Raw genomic sequence first — 27957 nt, forward strand, 5'->3', positions numbered from 1 at the left:
CGTCCTCCTTCTCCTCCTCCCCCTCTTCCTCCTTCCCACGGTTGCCGGCCGCCCTCTGCAAGGGGGCATCCCTTTCCAACTCGGGACCTCAGAGCACAGCCGAGCGCCCACCTGGCGTGTTCCACCTGAGACCGCTGAAGGAGTGGGAAACAGACAAACCAACACGAAGAGACCGGACAGCGAGCCAGGGACTTGTGGGAAGACGTGTCAGGAGTTGAGAGCGTTGGTGGTGAGGGGATAAAAAGTTGTGGGAGAGTGAGGTAGGAGCAGCGCTGCCAGTTAGTTACTTGGCCATCCTATATATACCGAACAAGCACTCACTATAATACGCGTTCCAGGTGAGCTGGCCCTCTCTAGCAGAGGAGGGTGAGTGTGTGTGTGTTCTTGGCCAAAATTGCAAAGGGGCTCGTCCCAAACTTATATTTGAACACCATATATGGAGCCCAGGCAGGCTGGCTGAACAATAGTTTTTCACAACAAAATGCTTAAGTTTACACTGCTGTTTCTATCCACGTGGCTCCAATCTCTATTCATGTCCACCCCCCAACCCCCTCCACACACTTGTTTTGTATTTACCGTAACTTGTCTAAAATGCAATGCTCTAATTCATTCAGAAGGTGCCACCTCTGATGAACAAAACTTCAGTCCTATGTGTTTAATTACAGGCCCAAGCCTGTAATTGCCTGAGTTTTCCTTGGCACTGATAACTCCTTGGGTAATCAAGTCCAAATGGCCCTTAACTTTTCAAGACAACATAATTATGTCTTAATTACTATATTTTTTCCCTGAAACTAATGGGACAGGACCTGGAGATATAGGGTGTTAAGTAGTTACGAACATTTTAAGATGCTAGATGATACAGAAATGATTTATTGATCCAAAATACTTAAGGGGTAAATGTCAAACAGATTTAGAGTGTGGATTATTTCATCATGAACCAAAGTGATGGTAATTTGTACATCACACTATTTGTTTGAAAATGCTATATTTGAAAATCAAAAACCTTGTTTCAAATCAAACTCAATTCTGGCAAAGTATTAAAACACATACACCAAAAAACAGTCCATTGCAAGTGGCTCACCTCAAAACATCTGGCACTGAAAAAAACCACATCCTGTGAATTAAATATAGCAGGTGGGCAAATGTCATCCTTAATGCATTGGCAATTATAATGGGACTAAGGGTAGATGACCCAGATAAAGTAATGGTGAATAAATTGTAATGCAACGAATACAGAATTTAAATGACACATAAAATGACTAATTAGGAAGCTACAACCTAGGTAGTTGGAAATACTGAAGAAACTCTTCAGTATTCCCTCCGTTTCCTCTTTTTTTATAGCCTTGTGTTACATAAGTGTCTGTTTTTCTACTTCCCCCACAACACCTTGCAAAGTTCTTTGCCCGTAGTCCAAATGTTTGTTTAAAAACAAAAATAAAATGGACACAGCCATTTGTAGAAAGGAATATAGGAGCTCCCTAAGTGTAAAACATATTCCAAAGGCTTGCAATAATTATGGCTATATTTAAAATATTTTAGTGAAGAATCTTACATGCAAAAATATAAAATTATAAATAATTATAAATAATACAATATCATTACAACCTAATTCATGTTAGTAAAAATACAGAGTTCATTGTATCAACATAGCTGACATCACTGTCAGCAATGCCAACTGCTAAAGGCTTGAATAAATATGCTAAGCGTGGCAGAAAAGAACAAAAGTTACTAAGTGCGTGATAAGAGCTAGACTGTGCTAGATGTTTTTTTATACCTGATATCTCATTTAATCCTTACAAATATATCTGAGATTATTTTTATCCCTATTTTACAGCTAAGGAGGCTGAGCCATAGATAAGTAATATGCTACCAGGAAGAGGTGAAGTAGTATTAGAATTAAATCCTCATTCTAAGTGTATATATATTTTACCATACTAATCAGTCTTATTTTCTCTACATTAAAAAAAAAGTGGCGTTCAAAAACTGTATTCGTTGGGCTCTTGTGGTTTTAAGTAACTGGTATGCACTCAGGTTACCTCAAGTAACCGAGGTAAAGAATACATGTGGAAATAAGACCAGAGGCTTACCTGGCGTGTCAGATCATCCTTTGTGGGCATGGTGGGTGGGGCCTGTGCCTTTGATAGCTAGGGAAACAGGAAAGGTACCACCCCCTTGCCCACATTCCTATGAGTTTTGTAGTTTAACCATTGATACTTTAATCATATATTTTACAATGCTTTTTAAATGTCTTCTTTATTATAGCCTTAATAACAATCATGTTACCATATTCCGTTCAACATTGATTTTAAGGCAAAAGACCCAGAGGAGGTAGCTGCTTCTGGCTGCTTCCTGCACCATCCCTCCCCCAACCCAGTGGTGTGCTGGTAAACATTTAACAACCAGATCTGGATGAAAGGGGTAGGGGCCCTTATCTACAGCATTAACCAATTCACATGGTACAAATACTCCCACCAACCAGATGTCTCTGAAGGCAGGGTTGGGAAGGGATCCACACAACCAGTTTTCGGGGCCATAGAGCCAGCTCTGGCATACCACAGCTGCAACTCATGAAATGTCTTCAGAACACAGAATAATTCAAGTTGCATAACCACAGCTCTTTGTCTCTCTGCCTGTGTTTCCACTTCTGTTCCCACAACCAGGTGCCAACTCTCTCCATACATCTCATAAACAAATGCCCCGCGGGGGAGAATCTGATTCTATCACCATTCTTATATTGAGTCTGTCTTATAAGCCACTGAGCAGCCTATAGAATGGCCGCCCCCGATCCAGGTGCTAGTTCTTCAGTTGTGGCTAAGATGGAAAGGTCATATGCCAACAGAACATGGCCGCCCATCCTAAAGGCCTGTGTTGCTGTCTTTTTATAGGGCTGTGCTTGGGGCAGCCTCTTTCAAAAAGAATAGGTGAACATGACAGGCATCTAAGCTGTAACCTCCCCAAGGTGCTATTCTCAGCTCTTTAATAAAATCTCCTCAGACACTGCACAAAGCCTTGGGACAGCCCCCACTTCACATACCCCAAGAAACATCTTAGGTGGATGCCAACAACTGCAAAACAAGTGCCACTGTTCTAAACCAATTAATGCTCAATTGGACAGTAACAGTAATACCTCTTGGGGGATGTAATTCTTCAAACTACACTCAATACAAACTCCCCAAATTCTGTTTTCCTATAGTGGGAAGTGGGAAGTACTCTCACCCCTGAGAAAACTGTGTTATACTGATAGAAGCATGCCTCCTGCCTCAATGCACTGAAGGCAAGTGGGAACAGGGTTGAGAACTATTCTCAACAATGTGGGGGACACACCATGAGTACTGACTGGCTAAGGGAGACGCCTGAATTTTTCTCTCAGATTCTGAAAAATGATCTCCATTGCCATGACACTGTCCAGCCCCCAGTCACCAAGTGCGTTAAAATAATAAGCACTCACTACCAGCAAATCAGGTAGGACTCATAAAGCAGAGAGAGAAGACCAAATTAAAGTGACCATTTTCCTTCTTTTCACAGTAAAGTGATTTGCCTGCATCTCCAATGATGGTATTTTCTGTTTGACACAGTCGAAGCTATCCCTTTTGTTGATAAATTCTGGAGAAAGTTGAAGTCTATACTCCCGTGATTGATGTGCTGCCTGACTCTGCCAGATTTTGCTTTGGATATGCTGCAGTAAGTAATAAATATTTAACAAGATTTTCCATATTATAGAGAATTAAGTAATCGTCTCTAGACCAACAAAGCTGCTTGGCTTTTGGCAAGGTTTTATAACATAAAGCGGAATAGGCAAAAATCAACTACACACACAGAGAATAGGGCAAGGGGAAGAATTAACTTTTTAAGTGGTACAGAAGCATTCACTCAGTCTCTGTTCCTAAGTGCTTCTTGTATTGCCAGCATCTCACCCTATGGGTATGTATGTCCAATTCTAAAGGTGTGTATTTTTCAAACAACTTGGCCCTAACTGCAGATCAGTTCTTCTATCTATTGTTCAGCCAAAATGGCTACAATCTGGTCCAGTGGTAGAGGAAACTCTAGCTGTGTTAGGTTTTCTGGGAAATGGCATGTTGTTTTCCAAAATGATGACTCAAGGGATTTTCACCCTGCAAGCTGCTGTTACAGCTCAACGGCCACATAAGAGTCAGGACCACTCAGGAGTCAGGGACTTGGGCTTTGGTATCAGATACATCTATCCAAGTGTGGCTTCTACTATGAAAGCTTTGGGACAATGGGCAAGTAACTTCTCTAAAGCCTTGATACTTGTGTCTATAAAATGGAACAGTGAAGGTACCTACCACATACGGTGCTTAGCACTTAACCCCGTGCTAGCGCATAGTAAGTCCTTAATACATATCAGTATAGTACTAATATTAATTTTTGTTATTGCTTCCCGACTTTCAATCACTACAAAGTCATTCTTTGCCTTTAAAGCCTTATCTGATATGATTTTCCTCTGTCTTAAATGAGTCATGACTCAGTTTCTCTTCACAGCTCAGAATCCTGCATTTGTATTCATAATTACTTCTTAAGGAAATCTGTTCAGATTTAGTAATCTCTTCAACATATTTTTCTTCAAAATTTCTTTTTATATTTACATCTAAAGTTACTAACAGTAATTATTTTTATAATTTTAAAAAATTTTTAACTCCTTCAAAGCAATAATATTAGAAGACTACACACACATTTAATGATTATTCAAACTATTTTGTGAAAACCACTTTAAGAATTGCCGTCAAAATATATGATGCAATTTTTAAAATATCTTCAACAAGGGAAATCATCTTTGCAGTCATTCATTCATTCACTCAAATATCAACCAAATATTTGCTATGTGCTAAATAGACAATAAACAAGATAAATCAGTAAAATATTTAGTAAGTTAAAGAGTAGTAACTACTGATAAGATAAATAAGGCAGAAAACATTGCTAAAAGTGCTGGGGAAGTGACAATAATGACCTGAAAGAAGAAAGCAAGCCATTCAAATATCTGGGAGAGGAGGGAACAGCAAGCAAAAGGCTGCACCCAAGGTGAAAGCAGGCCTGCTCCGTAGGAGGCCCATCCTGGAGGCCAGGTTAGGAAGTAGATGGTAAAAAGGGTAGTGAGGAGATGGGGAGAGCATTAGGAGCTGTGGTCTGGGAGGCAATCTTGTAGGATCTTATGGGTCATTATAAAGACTTAGGTTTTTATGGTGAGATAGGAGGCTATCACAGCGTTTTCAGTGGAGCAGTTACATTACCTGACTCACATTTTAAGAATAACTCTGGCTATTCTGATAAGGCATGTACAGACCTTGTTAGGAGGTCTTGAAATAACGCAGGTGAGACAGGAGGTGATTTGGAGTAGAGAATATTCAGTGGTGGCGGTGGAAAGTGATTAAATTGCAGATATATTTGGAAGGAGAGGCCCATTAGATTTGCTGACAGACCCAATGTGGAATGTGAAAGAAGAAGGAAAACTTAGAAGTTTAAATTAAAAATTTTTAAATGTGATATATAAGTACATGCTGACAGAAAGTCACTTTGGAAAGCAATAGGAGTCATCATAATTTCTTGGGTGGAAGAGAGCTTAATAAAAGTAACTTCTAGCCAGGTGTGGTGGCTCATGCCTATAATCCCAGCACCCTGACAGGCCAAGGCACGAGGATCACTTGAGTAGTTTGAGACCAGCCTGGTCAACACAGGGAGACCCCATCTCTACAAAAAAAAAAAAAAATTAATTAGCCAGGTGTGGTGGCATGTGCCTGTAATCCCAGCTACTAGGGAGGCTAAAGTGGGAGGACCACTTGAGCTTGGGATGTCAAGGCTGCTGTGAGCCATGATTGCACCACTGAACTCCAACCCAGGTGACAGAAAGACTCTGTCAAATGAAAAAAAAAAGAAAGAAAGAGAGAGAGAGAGGAAGAAAGAAAGAAAGAAAAGAAAGAGAGAGAGAAGAGAGACAAGAAAGAGAGAGAAGAAAGGAAAGAAAGAAAAAAGAAAGAAAGAAAAGAAAGAAAGAGAAAGAAAGAAAGAAAGAGAAGAAAGAAAGAAAGAAAGAAAGAAAGAAAGAAAGAAAGAAAGAAAGAAAGAAAGAAAGGAAGGAAGGAAGGAAGGAAGGAAGGAAGGAAGGAAGGAAGGAAGGAAGGAAGGAAGGAAAGAAAGAAAGAAAGAAAGAAAGAAAGAAAGAAAGAAAGAAAGAAAGAAAGAAAGAAAGAAAGAAAGAAAGAAAAAGAAAGAAAGAAAGAAAGAAAGAAGAGGAGGAGCAGGAGGGAAGGAGGGAAGGAAGGAATGGAAGGAAGGGAAGGAAGGAAAGGAAGGAAGGAAGGAAAGGAAGGAAGGAAGGAGAAAGAGAAAGAGAAAAGAAAGAAAACAATTCTAAAAAGTGGGCTGTGGGGAAGGTCGGAGGAAGAGTAATGTTGGGAAGCTCACCCAGGCTAGTATTGCAGATACCCAGACTTGAGATGATGAGGACCCCTAGACTAAATGGTAGCAGTGAAACTCAAGATGAACAAGGAGATATGGTAGGAATAAAGTTGTCAGATAAAATACAGAATACCCAGATACATTTGAATTTTAGATAAAAATCAAAAACATTTTTTAGTATAAGTATTGCATGGGGCAAACTTACACTAAAACATTATTCATGGTTTACCAGAAACTCAAGTTTAACTGGGCATTCCATATTTTTATTTGCTAAACCTGGCAGCCCTAGTGAGAAACTGATAAACTCACTCCCACCCCGCAAGTCCCCATATTTCAGTCAGAGGCAAATTCTGAAACAAACAAAAAACTTGTGTAATGTGACCAGTGTGAAATGGAGAGAAATTCATTGTTAGTCCAGCTCTCTTGAAAATCTTGAAGAGATCAGTAAAGATGTCAATTTTCTTTACAGATCTGTTTATTTTCCAGCCAGGGCATGAGCCTTATTAATATTGTGGCTACACTCTATTCTCAATACAGGTTTGATACTATGCTATATAATCTATATGAATGTGTATATGTGTGCACATATGCACGTTTAGTGTATGGGTTGATTAGCAAAGGAATTGTAGGGTCAGAGTTCCTGCTGGAGGGAATATTGAATAGGAAACATGGATTGGAGGACCCACAGTCAGCTCACCCATCATCCCCCAGTGTACACACACGAACACACACACACAAACACACACACACACACACACACACACACACACAGAGGCAGGGATATTTTTCCCAATGTGGTCCTCACAGGCCAAACCTGTGGCCTTATGTGATTGGACAGTGTATGGTATGGGTGGGAAGGAAGAAGGGCTCAGACTATAAGGCTCCTTTCAGTGGAGGAGCAGGGACAGTTGAAAGATTCAAAGAAGGGGATCCATTTGGAGTCATAACTTGAACCTAGAGGCAGGTCAACAGAAGCATTCAGGAAGGTGACTGTGTGAAACCATAAGACCCTTGGGTGATGCAAGGGGAAATTCAAAGTAGAACTGCAAAACTTTTACCCTTGTCTCTCCTACTTTGTAATTCCATTCTGGAATTGCCTTAGTGGGGCCTGGCATCTAATTTTGTGGAGACTGAAAGGTCAAAGCAGCAAGGAGAAGAGGTATGGTTTCCAACCACTTGTAGATACAGGGAAAGACTGTGATTCACAATTGATGATTGACAGTAACCAAGAATAGCCCACAGTAAAGCTAGAGGCCACAAAAGGCCTGCAGTCCACATCCCTGGGGAGTATTATTTCTTATCTTTCCTGGGTTTTTTTCTTTTTCTTGGCAGGGTCTGGCTCTGTTACCCAGGCTGGAGTGCAGTGGCATGATCATGGCTCACAGCAACCTCCATCTCCCAGGCTCAAGGGATCCTCCCACCTCAGCCTCCCAAGTAGCTGGGCCCTCAGGCGCATGCCACCATGCCCGGCTAATTTTTTTTTTTTTTTTTTTTTGGTAGAGATGGAGTTTTACCATGTTGCCCAGGCTGGTCTCAAACTTCTGGGCTCAAGCGATCCTCCTGCTTCGGCCTCCCAAAGTGCTGGGATTATACCAATTGTGAGCCACTGTGCCTGGCCTGTTGAGGGTATTTTGGAGAAGACAAGTGGAAGAGAAAGTAAAGCCAACCTTCATGACTGGCTTGTGGCCTAATGAGAGCTGGCCCTGAGCAAAAGTGAGCCATGCTAACTTTTGGACATGTGGATAGTAGAGATATAGGGGAAAACTTGGCAGGACTTTGATACTGACTGAATTCTCAAGAGTAATAAAGAGATTTGCAAAGGAAGTGAGAGTCTGCCTCCTTTTGTGACTCCTCAAAGGGTAAAGGATACTTAATACATGCTGGTGACTGACCCTTTATAGTGGTAGAGGGAATGATTAAAGTGTAATTTATATGTTTCAACTCTCATAGAGAAAACAAATAGACCAAATAAACCATCAGCCACTTATCTTTTCATGATAACATAAAATGAAATAAAAATAAGAAACCTTCTAGAAACCATTTATACTCTGTTCCCAGTGATAACAGTTACAAGAACAAGTAAAATTGGCTCATGTTAATGAAAATATGTAACTGTATCACAACCAAAGCTCTGAAAAATTCAAGACATTTAATGGAAAGAGACCCAGAAGAGACATTTACTACAGTATCTGAAGTAAAAGCAAGGCATTAAAGCAATCAAAACATCTTCCAAATGAATCAAATGGAAGTCAGCTAATTTCATGTTACTTCATATCAATAAGGAAAAATATATTGGAAACTCCGTGTATTAAGTAAGCATTGATATTAGCAACATGAATGAAATAGTTCTAAACTATTTCCAACTTTGCCTCTAAAATTCCTTTGGCCTGATGGCATAACGTATTATTTCCTGTTCTTCTACTCTGTGGGAAGTAACACACCCATTTCAATCTTTGTCACTCTTTTTCCTATATCAACATTCATGGGAAGAATTATTTGGAGCTGCTCTGATGATCCTCCCTAGGTTGAGACCTCAAATCATATCCAGAAACTGTATGGCAGTGAGTCTCAAACTTAAAAATCAGAATTACTTCGAGAGTTCGTTAATATCCTGGGGTCTTTCCCAGACACAGTGATTCAGCAAGTCTGGTGAAAGGTTCAGGAATCTGCATATCTAACAAATACTCCAGGTAATTCTAAGACAGGTTGTCCATAGATCATTCTTTGAAACACTCTGGTTTAGAGTAACTGTAATAATTTTCATGTCTGCTTCCCAATGGGGATGAGGGCATAAGTTTTAATCTCTCTTTTCTGTAAGGTCCATAACAGGGGTAAGAAAGATTAATAGGAAAATACATGAGTGTATATATGACACAGCTTTCATGACCTTTCTGAAATACATGGCTTATTCATAATCCAACTAATCAGAAAAATCAAATAAGTAGAATTTTCAGTTTTATTCTACAATAAGTGAGGTTCATTATGAAATGAGGCGCTGTAAGTTTCTGAATTGTTTCCTAACTCATCAAAGATTAAATTAAGCTGCTTATAGTTTTTAGTGCTGTGAATTTTTTGAAATTATCTTTTAATTCAGTTATAACTGTAATATTAAATTTACCAGGACACATTTTTAATAATTATTCCAGGAAAATAGGAATTAACTGTATCAATCTAATACTAGAATATGATATACTTTATTATACCAAAATATAGTACAAATTTTTTCTGAACACAATGAAAATAGTATGCCTTCTCTAAACATTTTTAATTTCACAGAGAATATTTCTTCAACCAGTATCTATGTATGAAAAGGTTCTGTTTTATAGCTAAGTTGTGTTTTGAGTACATTGTGCTGTCCTTCGGAAACACCAAGAAAAGCAATTTTGATTTTTTGATGTTATTAAAGCATAGTAGAATGTGAAAATGATAAATTTTTATACAATTAGAGTTTTATTTAGATATAATACCATGTAATTTTTGAAAATGTGCTTTTATTTCAAAGTTATGTATTAAAATGTGGCTAATATTAAATGTGAAACAATGTAGAATTCATAATAATAAATAAATAACAGAGTAAGTGGCCAATCAACGAGGTTCATGGCTAGTTCGTTGGGTGTGCAAACGGGATTCAACAACCCACATGGTGGCTTATGCAAATAATCGCTCTTGCTGTCTACTTCTCTCTTGTTTATATTGCTCCCTATTATTTTCTAGGGATGTCCGCCATACAATCGAGCCATATTGTTACAAGATGTAATCACATGAATTAATTTTTAAGACTCCTATGGTTAAAGATTATACTAGTTTATATGTTTAGAGGGACATTAAGGAACATTTTAATAACACAGGACTAATTGTAGACAGTCAGTTTCAAGATTTAATATCTCCTATTGGAATGCACAGACTGGTCATTGCAGTCAGATTGACACCTCTGTAATGAGTGACACTACCCTAGTTCCAGTGATAATAATTCTTCAACACTGCCATACGTGGTATCCGATCTCAATGTTATTCACATTGAGAAACAAGTTACATTTTGATTTTTGCCTTTTTGAAGCAGAAGCACCAAGCATAAAAGAAAGACATTATGAACACAATAGCTGAGGAAAACAATAAGATGAATCATTTAGCAAAGATGAAAGACAAGGTATATAATTTCAAAGCAAATGAAAAGGATATAGTAGTTTCAAAAGAACAAAAACAGTTAATGAAAAGCAACAAGTTTCAGAAATAAAGGAAAACATCAAAACTTCTGGGCATTCAAAACTGCACTCAAAAGGGATATTCCAGAAAATTCACCACTAATGTGATGTTTGCTGTGGGTTTTTTCGTAAATATCTTTTATCAGATTTAGGAAGTTCCCTTCTACTACCAGTTTGCTAAGAATTACTTTTTACAAAAAGATATACGAATATTGGATGTTGTCAGATGCTTTTACTATATCTATTTGAGACGATCATATTATTTATTTCATTTGTTAGTGTGACAAATTATACTGATTTTCTTTTCTTTTTCTTTTTCTTTTTCTTTTTTTTTTTTTTTTTTGAGATGGAGTCTTGCTCTGTCACCCGCGATCTCAGCTCACTGCAACCTTCACCTCTTGAGTTCAAGAGATTCTCTTGCCTCAGCCTCCCAAGTAGCTGGGATTACAGGCACTCGCCATCACACCAAGCTAACTTTTTTTGTATTTTTAGTAGAGATGGGGTTTCACCATGTTGGCCAGGCTGGCCTCAGACTACTAACCTCAGGTGATCTGCTCGCCTTGGCTTCCCAAAGTGCTGGGATTACAGGTGTGAGCCACCATGCCCCGCCAGATTTTCTAATGTCAAACTGCATTCCTGGAATAAATCCAACTTGGCCATGATGTGTAATTCTCACTCTATTTGCTGAATTTGGTTTGTTGACTAATTTGGTTTGTTTGGGATTTTTGCTATTTTCTTTATTCAGTGAGATTGGCCTTTGAATTTTCCCTTTTTGTCTTGTATTTGCATCAAGATTATGCCAGTCAGGAGTGCACCCCTTTTTTCTATTTGCTGGAATAGGGAATATGTCATTTCAAAAGGAAGCGCTGAAGAGAGAATACATTTTCACAAGTCTTATGTGTGAGCATCGTTAAGGGGCATCACAATGAAGAACAGCAAAGGGATGTTAAAAATAAGTCATATTATCAAGTTGTTGCTCTCACAGACCAGTTTAGAAATAGTAACAGTGATATTACGTGGCAGTCATTTTGCATTATTTCACTGAGTTCTCTTGATAACACCATTATTACTGTTTTAAAAATGAAGAAACAATCTATTTACATAACTTGCCTAAGGTCACACCACCATCAGTATGTGTCAAAGCTGAAATCTAAGCATGGTTCTGATTCTAGAGACAATGCTCCTAAGCACTTATCCCTCTTTTCCCTGCCCCTCCTGCCACCCTGTCTCTCAATGGAAGGATTGGGTGTGTTTCAGAAGTCCTTTCCTATGTCTGCTAACAATAACAACTCATGGCAGGCAAAATAAACATAGCCCTTTTCCGAAGTGCTGAAGTTATAAAAATTCTCATTGTCTGAGATTAATTGCCAAAGGTTGGCAGTAATTCGAAATATATTAGCAGAGGAGATTAAATTTTACAAACAGAATAAAGACAATTATGAGAATCTCAATTAAGGTAAACATTTAAATATGTAATAAATATTCATGGTAAATTTTGTAAAATACGTATGTAATCCAACAGATTGGTCTCCACTGCTAAATTTTTGAGCATTTCTTTCCAATTGTGTGTAGAGAATACACTCAATTTATTTTAAACATATAATTTTTCACCTTTTAACAACTCTAATGTAGAAATAATACATTTCAGAATCAATGATATCTTAAAATTGTTGTCAAAATTACAAATAAGAAAAGTGCTGCCTACCTGCATTAAGGTCCATTTCTGCCAGGGGGATGGATGTTTTCTTCTTCCTGGAGGGAACTATGAACTGTGAGCACTTTTTTTTTTTTTTTAAGTTTTTAAATTTTTTTCAGAGCAGGAGTGAAAGTTTATTAAAAAGTTTTAGAACAGTAAGGAAAGGAAAGAAATGAAGGAAAGGAAGTACACTTGGAAGAGGGCCAAGCAGGCAACTTGAGATACCAGCCAGGTACACAGCTTGACCTCTTGACTTGGGGTTTTAAATGTTGGCATACTTCCGGAATCTTTTGTTACTTCTCCCCGCTCCTGAGATCTTGGTGGGAAGCTGCTGATCAGTTTCAGGTGCTTTTCTTTGGCTTTTTGCTTTTTTTTTTTTTTTTTTTTTGAGATAGAGTCTCATTCTGTTTTCCAGGCTGGAGTACAGTGGTAGTATCTCAGCTCACTGCAACCTCCACCTCCCGGGTTCAAGTGATTCTGCCTCAGCCTCCCGAGTAGCTGAGATTACAGCCGTGTGCCATCATGCCCAGCTATTTTTTTTATTTCTTAGTGCAGATGGGGTTTCACCATAGTGGCCGGGCTGGTCTCAAACTCCTGACCTCAGATGATCCGCCCACCTTGGCTTCTCAAAGTGCTGGGATTACAGGTGTGAGCCACTGAGCCTGGCCTCAGGTGTTTTCTATCTATTAGAAAACTGCCTTTCCCTGGCAGTTATTACTTATTACTTTAACAATTATTCCTTTGAGAAATAGTTAACAACCACCTGACCATCACCTAATGGTCACCCAACACTCCTGGCCTATGTGGCGGGGAGAACCCTCTCCTGCCCTGCTCATACCTACCAGCTACCTACTGAAACAATCTTTCCTGATGAGTCAAAAGTTTTCCACATCATTGAACACCATTTCCCTCTGAAAACACTTCCTTATCTTTCTACCTCACTAGCTCCTCTAGCTTAGCCTCATTTGCTGGCTCTTCCTCCTTCTCCCATCTTGAAATGTTGGAATACTCAATACTCTCCTCTGCTTTGTCTGCCCTCATTTCCTTGGTTGATCTCATCCAGTTATGTGGCTTTAAGTTCCATCTGTACACAGTGATTCCCAAGTGTATAACTCTATCCTCGTCTCATCCTTTGAGCAACGGCTTTCTGCTGTACGGCTCCTCTTGGATGTCTAACAGATATCTCAAACTTAATATACCCAAAACCTACTCTTTTTTTTTGTTTGTTTTTTGAGACAAGTTCTCTGTCACCCAGGTTGGAGTGCAGTGGATGATGCAACCACAGCTTGCTCCTGTGAGCACTTTAAATTTTCTTTTTGCTTAAGCTTTTCAGATGATGCTGGTAGTAGCAGTTGAAACCACAATCTGAACAAGGACTGGTTGGTTTCTTTGCGGTTCCCTTCTAGAGACAAGTCTACTTCTCATTTACCCTGACCCTACCTTTATGCTAGGGTCTTCTACTACAATCTACACCTTGAATGTCATTTTTGTTGTTGTTTTCTTTCTTAAGGTCCAGAGAAAATAATGGTGCCTCTTACAACTGACAGTGTCTTATATGAAATATATTTGAGGCCAGGTGCAGTGGCTTATACCTGTAATCCCAATGATTTGGGAGGCTGAGGTGGGAGGGTAGCTTGAGGGCAGGAATTCAGACCAGCCTGAGCAATGCGGCAAGATCCTGTCTCTACAAAAATAAATTTTTAATTAGCTTGGCATGGTGGACATGCCTGTAGTCCTAGTTACTTGGCAGGCTGTTTGAGCTCTGGAATTTGAGGCAACAGTGAGCTATCCTGGAGCCACTGTACTCCAGCCTGGGTGACCAAATGAGACCTTATCTCTCTACATATAAAAAAAAAATTATATATATATGAATGATATAATGTATATGTAACTTAAGCAGTTGATAGACACTATTTTCCACATCTTAAATAATCTTCAAAGGCACTCTGTTGATGATTTTCCAGAATTCCATATGATAATCTGTTATTTACTTATTACCATATCTGTAGATTTAGTTGCTTTTAATTTTTAGTCACAATATAAAGAAAGTTGTGATGAAAATCATTTTCATCTATCTTCATGTTATCTCTGGTAATTTCTTCAGAATAGACTCCTAAAAATTAAAATATAAGGTCAAAGGGTATGAACGTTAAAATTTTTTTTGTTACATATTGCCAAATTGACCTTCAGAAATGCTCATCGCGTTATGCAACAACCAACCGTATGTAAAGGGCCTATTTTCCCTAAACTGAAGTCAAATTTATCCAGTTTCCTATAAAAAACACCTTCTCAATTGTTCTTTAATTTGCCTTTATTTCTGTGGCTGAATGTTTTATGTATTTATTGGCCATTTGCAGTTGTTCATTTGTGGCTCATCTCCTGATGTCATTTGACTACTTTTCATTGAGATATTGGTCTTTCTATGTTAGAATATTTTTTCAGAATATTTTTGCAATGGGCCGGGCGCGGTGGCTTACGCCTGTAATCCTAGCACTTTGGGAGGCCGAGGTGGGCAGATCATGAGGTCAGGAGATCGAGACCATCCTGGCTAACATGGTGAAACCCCGTCGCTACTAAAAATACAAAAAATTATAGTCTAGGGTGGTGGCTGGCGCCTGTAGTCCCAGCTACTTGGAAGGCTGAGGCAGGAGAATGGCGTAAACCCGGGAGGCGGAGCTTGCAGTGAGCGGAGATCACGCCACTGTACTCCAGCCTGGGCCACGGAACGAGACTCTGTCTCAAAAAATTAAATTAAATTAAATTAAATTAAATTAAATTAAATTTCAATTATTATTCAGCATTAGGTAAAAATATAGAGAAACCTGACAAAAACAAGCAATGGATAAAGGATTCTCTATTTAATAAATGGTGCTGGGAAAACTGGCTAGCCATATGCAGAAAATTGAAACTGGATCTCTTCCTTATGCCTTATATAAAAATTAAGTCAAGATGGATTAAAGACTTAAATGTAAAACTCCAAACTATAAAAACCCTAGAAGAAAATCTAGGCAATGTCATTCAGGACACAAACAAGAGCAAAGATTTCATGACGAAAATGTCAAAAGCAATTGCAACAAAAGCGAAAATTGACAAATGGGATCTAATTAAACTAAGAGCTTCTGAACAGCAAAAGAAACTATAGTCAGCACGAACAGACAACCTACAGAATGGGAAACAACTTTTAGTACAACCAAACATGTAACATTTTTCTTTATCATTTCTTGATCTCTGTGCTTAGACCTATATCAAATGTTTTCCTCTAATTTTTCTTTTGCTTATTTTATGACTATTTCTCAAGTCTTTATTTCTACTGGAACTTACCTGGGTATATGTAGAGGAGTATTAACAAATAAAAGTTGCAAAAGTTTGTTACTAATATACATATCATATTAATGATATACAGTCTAATACGAAAATAGAATCGAAGTGATTGAGAGTCAGAAAAAAATCTAACTTGCTTCCTCATCCATTCTCTGCTGAAATCTGTGATACTCTTCCCTAAACCAAATGACTGTGTTTGCCTAATGGTATTATTCATTTTCTCCTTGTTCCCAGCTAATTGCTTAGAACAGTGCTTTCCCACCTTGTTTTAAACTTTAATGGCACTCAAAGAAAAGGATAATAATTGTACCATGCATTGGTTCAATAAAGGAAGCTGCTTACAACCTGCTGGAGGCAACTAGGCCTTGAGCTCCACTATCCCAAGTCCTGCCACCACTCTAAAGCTAATATTTGGGCAAATCTGTAACGCATTCATGGTATACCAGTTGGGACGTTGTGTTCCAGAATAGTTCTGTTACTTACATGTTCCTAATAGGATCCCTGTTTCACTGATATGTTACTGGGTTCTGTTAATCAAATGCTGGTACTGGTATAGAAGAGCCCAGTGGAGATTATCAAACAAAATGAGAATCCTGAATAAAATAAGCATCAGGAAACCATTGTCCTTTTGTCCATTTGTCCTGTAAGGAGAGAAGCCTGCTAAGGAGAAGAGCCTGAATTTCAAGAATACAACTAAATATTTGTTGTATTATTGGGACACAGGAAATCTTTGTGAAAGATATCCTCTGTCAGTCAAGTTTGTATGAGGAAATTGAGTGACTCTCCGTGTGGAAGTATCAATTCATTAAGATCTTCTAAGTTATTACAAGCCAAAGAGCCTGTGCCTCTTCTAAGGAAACAGTTGCCGGAGCCATAGGCCCTGGCAATAGTAACATTAGGGCTCTAACTTTCCTCTTAATTTTTTTTTTTTTTTTTTTTTTACTTTTATTGAATGATCCACTTTTCTCACTAATTTTAAAAGCCACCTTTATCATATACTAAATTCTTACATACTAGAGTATCTTCATAATTGAAGTGTTTATCAACTATATAACCTCACATGGAGGTTATATGGTTATTTGTGGAATTACAACATAAAATACTCTCTTACAAAAGTGCCCTTTAAAAAGTCAGTGCCTCCTTGCATATCCTTGTCTGCTTCACAGTATGATCTATTTCTGCCCATTATATTAATGTCTATGTCAGTGTCTGGCAGATTGTCATTAAAAACACAATATAAGTTCAATGAAACTCCACTAAAAAGTGAACTAGCAAACTTCTCAAAATTTGGAGGATTTCACAAAGTCAATAAAAATGACTTAAAACTGCTCAAATTACAAGCATTACCAGAAATGTATCAGGGTCTGTCCAGTTAGCAATTAAAAAAAAGTTGGAAATGATAAAAAACAATGACAAGGAAGTCAGACACAGTGGCTCAGGCCTGTAATCCCAGCACTTTGAGCAGCTGTGGTGGGTGGATCACTTAAGCCCAGGAATCCGAGACAAGCCTGGGCAACGTGGAGAGACCTCGTCTCTAAAAAAATAAAAAAACTTAGCCATGCATGATGGCACACATTTGTGGTCCCAGCTACTCAGGAGGCTGAGGTGAGAGGATTGCTTGAGCCCAGGAGGCAGAGGTTGCAGTGAGCCAAGATCACACCACTGCACTACAGCCTGATCGACAGAGCAAAACCGTCTCAAAAACAAACAACAACAAAAATGACCACAGGAAGAGCCGAAAGGAATTATATGATCAGAGAGAGACCGTTTTCAAAATGAAGCCTGGGATATTATGCAAAATGATTCTTTGATTATAGAGCAGAAATCAAACATAAACTGAAAATTATTGTTTCATGATTTCAAATAATTTGTCAAAATGCCAGCTGGCTTTTTTGCAATAATTGAAGCATATCCCACCAAAATTATTAGGAAATTGAAGGATCCAGAATAGTCAACACGATCTTGACAAAGAAAAACAAAGTTGAAGGACTCACACTTCTTGATTTAAAAACTTGCTAGAAAGCTACAGTAATCAAGACAGTGTGGTATTAGCATAAGGATGGACATATAAATCAATAAAATATAATTGAGATTCCAGAAATAAACCTTCACATTTACAATCAGTAGATTTTTGACAAGGGTGACAAGACAATTCAGTTGGGTAAGGAACAGTCTTTTCAACAGATAGCTCAGTGCTGGGATATCTCATGGGATGTCACAAATGGATACCCACATACAGAAAAATGAAGTTGGACTACTACCTCACACAATATTAAAAAATTAACTCAAAATGGATCAAAGTCCTAAATGTAAAAGGAAAAGCAATAGAACTTTTAGAAGAAAACATAGGTGTAAATCATTATAACCTTGGATTAGGCAATGGTTTCTTAAATACCCAAACCACAAGCAACAACAAAAAATAAATCGGACTTTATCAAAATTTAAAACATTTGTCCTATAAAAGACATCATCAAGCGAGTAAAGAGCCCACAAATAGGAGAAAATATTTGCACATCGAAATCTGATAAGGGACTTGTGATCTACAACATTTAAAGAACTCTTACAACACAGTAATGAAGGCTATACCCCAATTAAAAATGGGCAAATGATCTGAATAGGTATTTCTCCAAAGAAGATATATAAATGCCAATATGCACATAAAACATGCCCAACATCACAAGCCAGCAGGGAAAATGCAAATCAAAGCAACACTTAAGACACCATTTCATACCAACTAGGATGGTTTTAAAAAAGATCATCAGTATTGAAGAGTGTGAGAAGAAACTGGAACCTTCATACACTGCTGGTGAGAATGTAAAATGGTACAGCTGCTTTGGAAAACAGCCTGACAGTTCCTCAAAATGTTAATCATAGAGTTACCATATGACTTGTGGGTTGCCACAACCTTCACTTCCACTCCTACTTATACCCAAGATAAATGAAAACCTGTATCTATTTGAGAACTAGTATATGAATGGTCATACCACCATTCTTCATAATAACCAAAAAGTGGCAATAACCCAAATGTTCATCAACTAACAACACATAAATAAAATATGGTGTATCTATACATATTATTCAGCTATAAAAAGCAATAAAGTACTGATACATGCTACAACATGGATGAACCCTGACATTACTCTAAGTGAAAGAAGTTGGCCACAAGGGACCACATATTGTATGATTACGTTTATATGAAATGTTCAGAATAGGAAAATATGAGGACACAGAAAGATTAGTTGTTGCCTAGGAATGTGAGGGTTAAGAGGATTGGGAGTGATGGTTAAGAGGTGTAAAGTTTCTTGGGGTGATAATATTCTAAAACTGATTGTGGTGCTGGTTACACAATTCTGTGAATACACTAAAAACTACTAAGTTATACACTTTAAATAGATGAACTGTATGATACGTGACTTATATCTCAATAAAGTTGAGATAAATACAACTAATATATCTCATAAAGACAAATTTTTAAAATTCTATTTATGAGTTGATTAAACCCAGCTGAACATAAAATTAGTGTACTCACAAATGGATGTGAAGGTTTCTCAGTATGTTGTACAGAAAGACAAAGAGATGGAAAATATGAAAGAGGGACTAAAAAAATGGAGTGATGATGGAGTAAGGAAGTCTAACAACTAACTCCCCTTACTAACTCTACAGAGCCCCTTGTAGGAGCAGTGCATCCCCAAAACCATCTCTCTGTATTTCATTATCACCCTTTAATCAACCTTTGTGCCCATATGCATACTAAGGTTTTTTTTTTTAAAACTATCATCCGAACTTGTGATCAAAAACCAAATGCTGCAAGAATCTTTTCCACAAATCTATGTCGAAATTTCAAGCTAATGGCCACAGCTTTTTTTTTTTTTTTTTGAGACAGAGTCTTGCTCTGTCACCGAGGCTGTAGTGCAGTTGCACAATCATAGCTTACTGCACCCTCTATCTCCCGAGCTCAAGTGATCCTCCTGCTTCAGCCTCCCAGATAGCTGAGACTACAGAAACACGCCACCATGCCCAGTTAATTTTTTTTTTTTTTTAAGTAGAGACAAGGTCTCACTATGTTCCCCAAGCTGATCTTGAACTCCTGAGCTCAAGTGATCCTCCTGCCTCAGTCTCCCAAAGTGTTCAGATTACAAGCATGAGCCACTGTACGAAGCCAGTCCACAACTCTTAGGAGGAAGACTAATTTCGCATTCAGAAAGAGACTAATTTCACCTACAGTGCAAAAGAGGTAGGAAAAAAGGAAAAGAAAACTACAGATGAGACAAATAAAAAATAAACAGCAAAATGACAGACTGAAACTTAACCAATGAATAATCACATTAAATGTTAAATGTAAATGCTGTATATACTCCAATTAAAAGGCAGAGATTGAGTGATTATCAGACCAGATCTTTTAAAAGGATCTAATTAAATACTGCCTACAAGAAACATAGTTTAAATATAAAGATATGAATAAGTTTAAAATAAATGAAAAAAAGATATACCCTTCTACCACTTATCAAAAGAAAGCTAGAGTGGCTATCTTAATATCAAAGTAGATTTCAGAGCAGAGAATATTATCCGGGATAAAGATCACTTCCATAAAGGAGTCAAAACACAGAGAATATAATAACCCTGATTATTTATATACATAATAAGAGAGCTTTGCAATACATGCAGCAAAACCGTCAGAACTGCAAGAAACAGGCAAATTCCCAATTATAGTTAGAGATTTCAATAATCCTTCTCAATAATTATCAGGTAGATGAAAAATTAGTAAGAATACAGAAGACTTGAATAATACTATCAAACAACTTCATCAAATTTACATTTATAAAACAGCCCACCAAATAACAGCAGAAAGCACTCTTTTTCAAGTACACATAGAATTTTTATGGAAAGTTTGTGTTGTGGACCATAAAGTAAGTCTCAGCCTTAAAAGGATTCAAATCATTCAATGGATGCTAAAGGAATAAAATTAGAAATCAAAAGTGTAAGTAAAGTTACCTGGAAAATCCTCGAGTATCAGGAAACTAAATAACACATTCCTAAATAACCCAGGGGGCAAAGAAGAACTCAAAAGGGAATTAGAATGTATTCTGGACTGAATGCAAATGAAAATACAACACATCAAAATCTGTGGGATTCTGCTAAAGCACTACTTAAGAAGAAATTAGGTCCCTGAAAGTTATATTGAACTCCCTAGAATCAAAACACAAACTTAATTTTAGATGCAGAGTAACAGAATAAAGTGTATGGGTTGATTCAAAAAATATATACTGAGCACCTAATTTCAGCCAGACACTATTTGGGGACCTAAAAATCAAGCAAACACCACAAAAATAAGACTCCCTATTCTTATGGGGATTGATATTGTAGCAAGGGATATAGGTAACAAACATATAAGATACTTTCAGATATTAATAAGAAAATAAAACAGCAATTTAAAAGAGAAAGGCCAGAGAAGATCTCTATGAAGAGATGTGAGCTGAAACCTGAATAAGGAGGAGCAGGCCATTCAAAGATCTGGTCCCAGGGAAATAATGTTACAGGCAGAGATCAGCAAGTGTGAAGGCCCTGTAGATAGGAAGTATACAGGAGACATAGAAAACCAGTGTGGCTGGAGAAAGTTAAGTGAAGGAGGCATAATAGGATAATTATCAGTAAAGCCAGAGAGCAACATCAGAAAAGGCAGAATCAAGTAAAAGTTAGGTATATAGAAGACAGGCAAGCAGTTTAGTTCGACTGGAGCACAGGTAGATGGATGAGAACTGGGATTTGGCTAGAAAGGTACAGGTTGGTTTAGACTTGTACTCATGGTAGCCACTGTCTACATGTGGCTATTGGCTACATGTGGGTAGTACAACTGAAGGACTCAAGTTTTAATTTGATTAATTCAAATTAATTTAAATTTGAATTTAAATTTTAAAACTTTTAAGTATTTGGGAAGAACTTGGGTATGTGAATCTACTGTTTCAACTGTAGATTTTATGATATCTCAATATAGATCAAGTATTTCCAACTAAAATGTCAAATCTGGATTAAGATAGGCTGTAAATAAAGTTGCCCACTGTATAGGTTTTAGCACTTAAGTCATATATCCCAGGGTCACCTTAGCTATAATATATACTCCAGATTTTTGAAGTATGTAAAATAACATTTTTAAAGACAGGTTCAGATAATTTGAATATATAAGGTTAAACATACTAAAATTAATTTTACCCATTTTATACTTTTTTTAGTGTGGCCATTAGAAAACTATTAATTACACAACTGACATATTTCTTTGAAATAGCACCTGTCTAGATAAAGGCAGGCCTTGAAATCCAACTTGAATTTCACTATTATTTAGTAGGAAATAGTCACTGAGATTTCAAAATTCCACATTAGTGTTTTTTTTTTTTTTTTGTCAAGAGAAGTATGGCAACATTTGGAACTATAAAAATAGTACTGCCCTTTAAAAGCTGTATTTTTAAATCACTTCAACAAAATGAAGTCACCAAAAAAAAAAAAAAAAAAAAGAAGAAAAAGAAAAAGGCTTTCAGGCCAAATGACTTGATTACAGTTACACAGGCTGTCTAACATAAAGCCTCAAACAAATTTCTAGTTTTGAGTGTAAGATAAACCATTTAAGAACAGTTCAAAACTGTTCTTAACAGTTGACAAAAGTCAACTTTAGCATGTATTCCTTCTTTTGACAGCCGCAGGTTTCTAGACCTATACAAAATCTCATTTTTCTACAAACTAGGAAAATTTCTAATCAATATCAAACAATCACAGACAATGGCAGAACATTTTAAAAGTTAATTCTGTTTTGTGGAGAGGAGAGATTCTCAAAGACAGTCCCCTTTTGCCCTTCCTTCAACAATGTTCTGCAGTAGACAAAAAGAAGTCAGAGGGATCATTTTGCCTTATTTTGTCAATTATAGGACATCTTATCTAGCACCATAACTGGCTTCCTGCTCCCCTCCTCTAGTGCAGTCAGCCCTGTGTATCCACAAGCTCTAAATCTGTGGATTAAACAAACTGCAGACAGAAAATATTCAAAAAAAAGTAAATAATAAAAATACAGTATAACAACTATTTAGATAGCAATAACACGGTATTAGGTATTAAAAATAATCTAGAGATGATTTAAAGTACATGGAAGGGTAGGAGTAGACTGAATGCAAATATTATGCCATTTTATATATATGGGATTTGAGCATCTGTGGATTTTAGTGTCCACAGGGGTCCTGAAACCAATCCCCTGCAGATACCATGGGACAATTGTAATCTATAATTTGGGGAATGTCATCACCAGCCAACCAGCTACCCAAACCAGAAATGTGATGGTCATATTAGATTACACTTTAACTTCACATCATTGAAACACTTTCTCAAATTCTACCTTCTTAATTTAGTTCAAATTTTCCTTTCTACTTCACCCCATTCCCAATCCCCATCTAAGGGCCACACAGGTAAGTATGGCAGAAATGGGATTAACCATTTGGACTCGCTAGGTCATCTAACCCAAGGTCATGGTTCTAACTCCCAAATTGTACCTCCCTCAGACAGTTCTCAAAATATCTCAGAAATGTAGATCCCCCTTCACTTGCTAGAAACCACCACCTAAATGTTTTGTAGGCAGGTCAAACTCAACATAGCCAAAACCCCAATTTATCATTTTTCCTATCCAATCTGTTCCTTAAAATGTTGGGATTTTAGATTTCCCATGCTAAATAATTAGATATCAGTTTCTCTCTCAATAATTAATCAAGTCTTTCCCATTTTCTTATTCTTCAAATCTTTTCTCTATTTTTCATGTCAATAAATCCATATCATCCATTTCTCACCTAAACTCCCCTTAATATCCAACATCCGATCTTCATGTGACCTACAAAGACTTCCATGGTGTAACCATTGCCTACCCCTCTTATCTATTTATGTCCTTAAGCTTAGTGATTCAGTCATAAGAAACTGCTTACGGTTTTGTTTTTTTGTTTCGAGTGAGTCTTGCTCACCAAGGCTGGAGTGAAGTAGTGTGATCTTGGCTCACTGCAACCTCCACCTCCCACATTCAAGCAATTCTCATGCCTGAACCTCCTGAGTAGCTGGGACTACAGGTGCGTGCCACCATGCCTGGCTAATTTTTTTTTTTTGTATTTGTAGTAGAGACGGGGTTTCACCATGTTGGCCAGGCTGGTCTTGAAATCCTGGCCTCAAGTTATCCGCCCACCTCGGCCTCCCAAAGTGCTAAGATTATAGGCCTGTACCACTGTGCCCAGCTGATTTATTTTATTTAGATATGGGGTCTCATTCTGTCACTCAAGCTGGACGCAGTGGCATGATCATAGCTTACTGCAGCATCGAACTTGTGGGCTCAAGCAACCCTCCCACCTCAGCCTCCCAAGTAGATGGGGACTAGGAAGTGTGAGCCACCACGCCCAGCTAACTCTTTTTCTCATTTAGAGATGGGTCTAAATGTTGCCCAAGGCTAGTCTTAAACTCCTGGCCTCAAGTGATCCTCCCGTCTCAGCCCCTCAACTAGTTGGGATTACACACATGAGCCAACACACCCAGTTCTGCTTTTAGTTTGTGCATAAACTGGGTTGTTTCTCATCAATATTTGTTCATGTGCTCTCTATACCTATATTGCCCTCTTTCCAGTTTCAGGAGCATTCTCAGGTCTCCAGTGTCTACCCATGAAAGAAAAAGTAAATCTGAGTTACACAGGCTCTGCTGGTTTTAAAATCTAAGAATCAATAAAATGTGTCTATCCTGTTACCCCTAGTAGAGGTTCTCAGGCATAGAAAACCACCATGAGAATGCATTTCTAGTCATAAAGTTTAACCAATGGGGCTTAAAGGTCAAGAGCATTCTGGACATTCAGTTTATTTAAAGCACAACTCTGGTTCCTAATCATCTCAGTTCTTAAGTATCTGTTCTTCAGCATCCTTCCCAAAAGAGTGATTGCCAAAATTCTGCTTGATTTAGCACCCTGTATGAGTCAGCTGGAAAAAGTGACTTGCCAAGGTAACTCTAGGGGAAAAAAAAGGCAAAAATGCCATGGAGGGGACTTACAATAATGTGATGTCAAGAGGAGCAGGGAGGAAGAACTGCAAGATAAATCTTATTAAAGGAAATGTTCTGGGCACACGACACATCAAAACACAGTTCACTTGGAAATCATAACTTACCATTCAAACTGTGAATACAAGGAAAATATAACAAAATCCAACATCAGCCTTCAATATTCACAAGATATTCATGAATCTACATACCAATGAGTATTGATTTTATAATTACACAGATCACATTGCTTTTCATGAGCTCACCACAGTAACAGAAGGGAAATTTTATCATTGTATCTATAGTAATTGTATACTAACTATAATTAATTGTATCTATACTAATTAAGAGTGTTCAACTGAATGAAAATAGGGCTCAGTTGTTGCCTCACCTGCCCTGAAGTCTTCTCTCTATATTAAGATGCATAAGGTGCCTTTCTTTACTTGCAGAATTCCTCTGCCTGTTTCGCTCTCACTGTATTGTCCACATTATCTTTTATCTGCTCTGTGTTCGTCCTCTAGACTGTGACCATCTTGAGGACTGGGTCATGTGTTTTTCATCTTTGTATCCCTAACGCGTAATAGTACTTGGCATTTGTTAGTAATCAATAAGTGTACCACATGACTGACTAATCTAGTCTTCTTTTTACTTGATTAACATATCAAAAAGTCTAAACCAATGCTAAAGTAACTAACTAGCCTATGAACTGTTTGTTAATAGTTTATAATGCAATAGAATTCAAGCCAGAATGTTAAAAGAAAAAGAAATGCTTCCTTTTAAAGAAAGTCTTGCTTGAAAAAGTATCTAGCAGAACTAATGCTTTGTGATGCAGCTGATTGACATTCTTGCCCCATTTTGGTTCAAATACTTGAAAGTTGGATGAAGACATTTTCATGAGAAAAACTAAAATGCTAAGGGGATGGGTAGTTAAAATTAACTTTATGGTCTTCATTCATCTTTATAAGCACAAATATTCATAGACTGTCAAACTGATTTAAACTAAAGACACCTATTTTCAAGGGTAAAAAATAAATACAGACACAGGGCACTTAAAAAGTTTTTAAAAAGCCAAGACACATAAAAAAAAACTAATAAATTTTTAATTAGAATTTTTTCCTTTTTTTTAACAGGACAAGTAACAGATTACATCAAACTTCAGAACTTCTCAAATACCTAGTTATTATACACATTCCCATCTGTCTTGCAGGGAGGGATCTTGGTCGGCTTAACAGTTTCAGGTAAAATAAGTTGCATAATAGTATATATTACAATAATAAATGTACAATGTTTACATGAAATATGTTTTAGAAGCAAGAAAAAGATGCATCTGCATCAAAGGCGACCTTTTAAAATGCCACAACTATTTTTTACATTCACTCTTGCAACAGGTTACAAGATGGGGGTCACTAAACTCAGATAAATCACTAAGATGCACATAAAATACAGGAAGATTGGTTACTTTATATATTATATATATTTATATTTTCACACGTTAGCATCTGAGACATAAACTGAGAATTTAAAATTTATTCTCTTCAGATAACAAATCATTTTTTATTCTTCATAAACAAGGTGCCCACAAAAGCACATAGGTAAGGCACAATAGGGCTTTCTGTTACAGAATAGTGTGCATCATGTTTACTTAGCCAGAAAACGTGCATTATCTGTGCAAGTTCATGCTGCAAACCCAACGCATACAATAAAACGAAAAGGAAACTGAGCTTTAAATAAAACCAAAATTGGTACAATTCCAGCTGCTTCACATATTCATTTGGACTGACAATTATATATCAACAGGTTATTTTTAAAAAGCCAATTGTAGATTACAAGTAAAATTTACTCAGCAACTATTTTTATCTGAAATCATAAACAGTAATAAAGTAATTTTACTGAAACAAACTAAATACTGAGGCACAAAGCAACGGTCAATCGTGCATTTACTATACTGCAAACTTTCATGACCCAAAATTGCAAGTATAATTTGTCAAATACACATTCTGCTGCAACAATGTGCCCTGCTTTAAACTTGACATACAACAGAGGCACTAACATATCATTAAATTATAAATAGATTGGGAAAATGACTTAATCCCAATGGTACTATGTCACAGCCCTGGTATCTATAATAAATAAAGCTTTTCACAAAATATTTTTCCAATATCTGCCAATTTCTTCTTTATTGCTCACATAAATTTAAATCTATTACAACTGGTATCAGAACTTTCACACAAAATCATACTCAGACATTTTTATATAAAACCTATAAAAGATATTTTAAACTTGTATCTAATACTTCCAGGTGTTTGGCTGTTTGATCTATGCAAAAGTACAGCCATATGTGTATATCTGTGTGTGTGTATATATACACATCTATATATATACACACACATATACACATACATATATACACACACATTAGATTATGAATAAAATAGAAAGCTTATTTTACTGCTTTAATGCAGACATCTTCACAAAACAAGACTACTTTCACCACCACCAGCATTTATACATATATACAAAGCCAGTTGAAGTACATATACATCCACTTACACATATTTGTAACCACTAAGCCCAAATTAATTTTCCCATATTCCAGCTGTAGCAAATGAATCACTTATAAGCAACAGAAACCTAAGGTTAAATTGGGAAATCAACAGTTTTACCACATTAGCCTGTAGGAACTATGCAGGTGACTGCATACAAAAATTCACAACATTAGTTCACAAGAAAGTATGGGACTACAAGAAGCCTTTTCATCATGCTTTTGTGTGGTTATCCAAACACTTCTTGGTGCAAAAATACAACCACCACATCTGAAAATGCTTAATAAAGTCAATGTTCCTCATGCAAAACTTTAAATGCATTGGCTTAACTGAGCTCCAAAAACTGAATGAAATAATTATCCTACCTACTCAGCATTGCTGCCTCACTGCTAAATCCCTTTGGAACCTTAAGACTTCTGGAACGTTCAGAGATGTATTCATCAATAAAAATATTACATACAAAAAGCACTTAAAAAGGAAGACAAAAAGCCAAACAGGAATTTTCCTATTGTAAGTAACAGTCTTAGAAATGGAAGGAAATCTTTTCAGGAACTTCCTTGAGAATTGGTTAGGCCAGTCCGAAGACGAAGATGAGACATAGAGTTCATATGTTTATTTGATGGCTTCAATGGAGTGTTGGAAGTGAGAGCCTGGGGAAAGCGATGGTGGTATCTATCTAGACGTAAATATTTTACTGTAACCAATTTCCCTGTTGTAAGATAAAAATAATATTTTAGATCAGTAAAAC

General features: G+C 37.2%; 1 protein-coding gene and 1 long non-coding RNA gene across 3 annotated transcripts in view; one reads left to right on the forward strand and one right to left on the reverse strand.

Annotated features, from left to right (window-relative positions):
* On the forward strand, positions 1-25922 carry LOC105473450 (uncharacterized). 2 transcript variants are annotated; one of them, XR_982253.2, is made up of 3 exons: positions 1-338; positions 3526-3681; positions 25797-25922. It is a non-coding gene; the product is annotated as an uncharacterized lncRNA (long non-coding RNA). The 2 variants fall into 2 exon arrangements; XR_011609064.1 differs by having other exon boundaries at positions 3526-3685; positions 25797-25907.
* The window catches only part of LOC105473449 (LEM domain containing 3), a 79048-nt gene continuing 76835 nt past the window's right edge, over positions 25745-27957 (reverse strand). The window contains exon 13 of the mRNA XM_011727273.3: positions 25745-27918. Coding sequence (XP_011725575.2) covers positions 27755-27918 — 164 coding nt within the window. The 3' untranslated portion in view covers positions 25745-27754. The remainder of the gene's footprint in view (positions 27919-27957) is intronic.

Source organism: Macaca nemestrina, chromosome 10, assembly GCF_043159975.1.
Source record: "Macaca nemestrina isolate mMacNem1 chromosome 10, mMacNem.hap1, whole genome shotgun sequence".
Classification (NCBI taxonomy): Eukaryota; Metazoa; Chordata; class Mammalia; order Primates; family Cercopithecidae; genus Macaca; species Macaca nemestrina.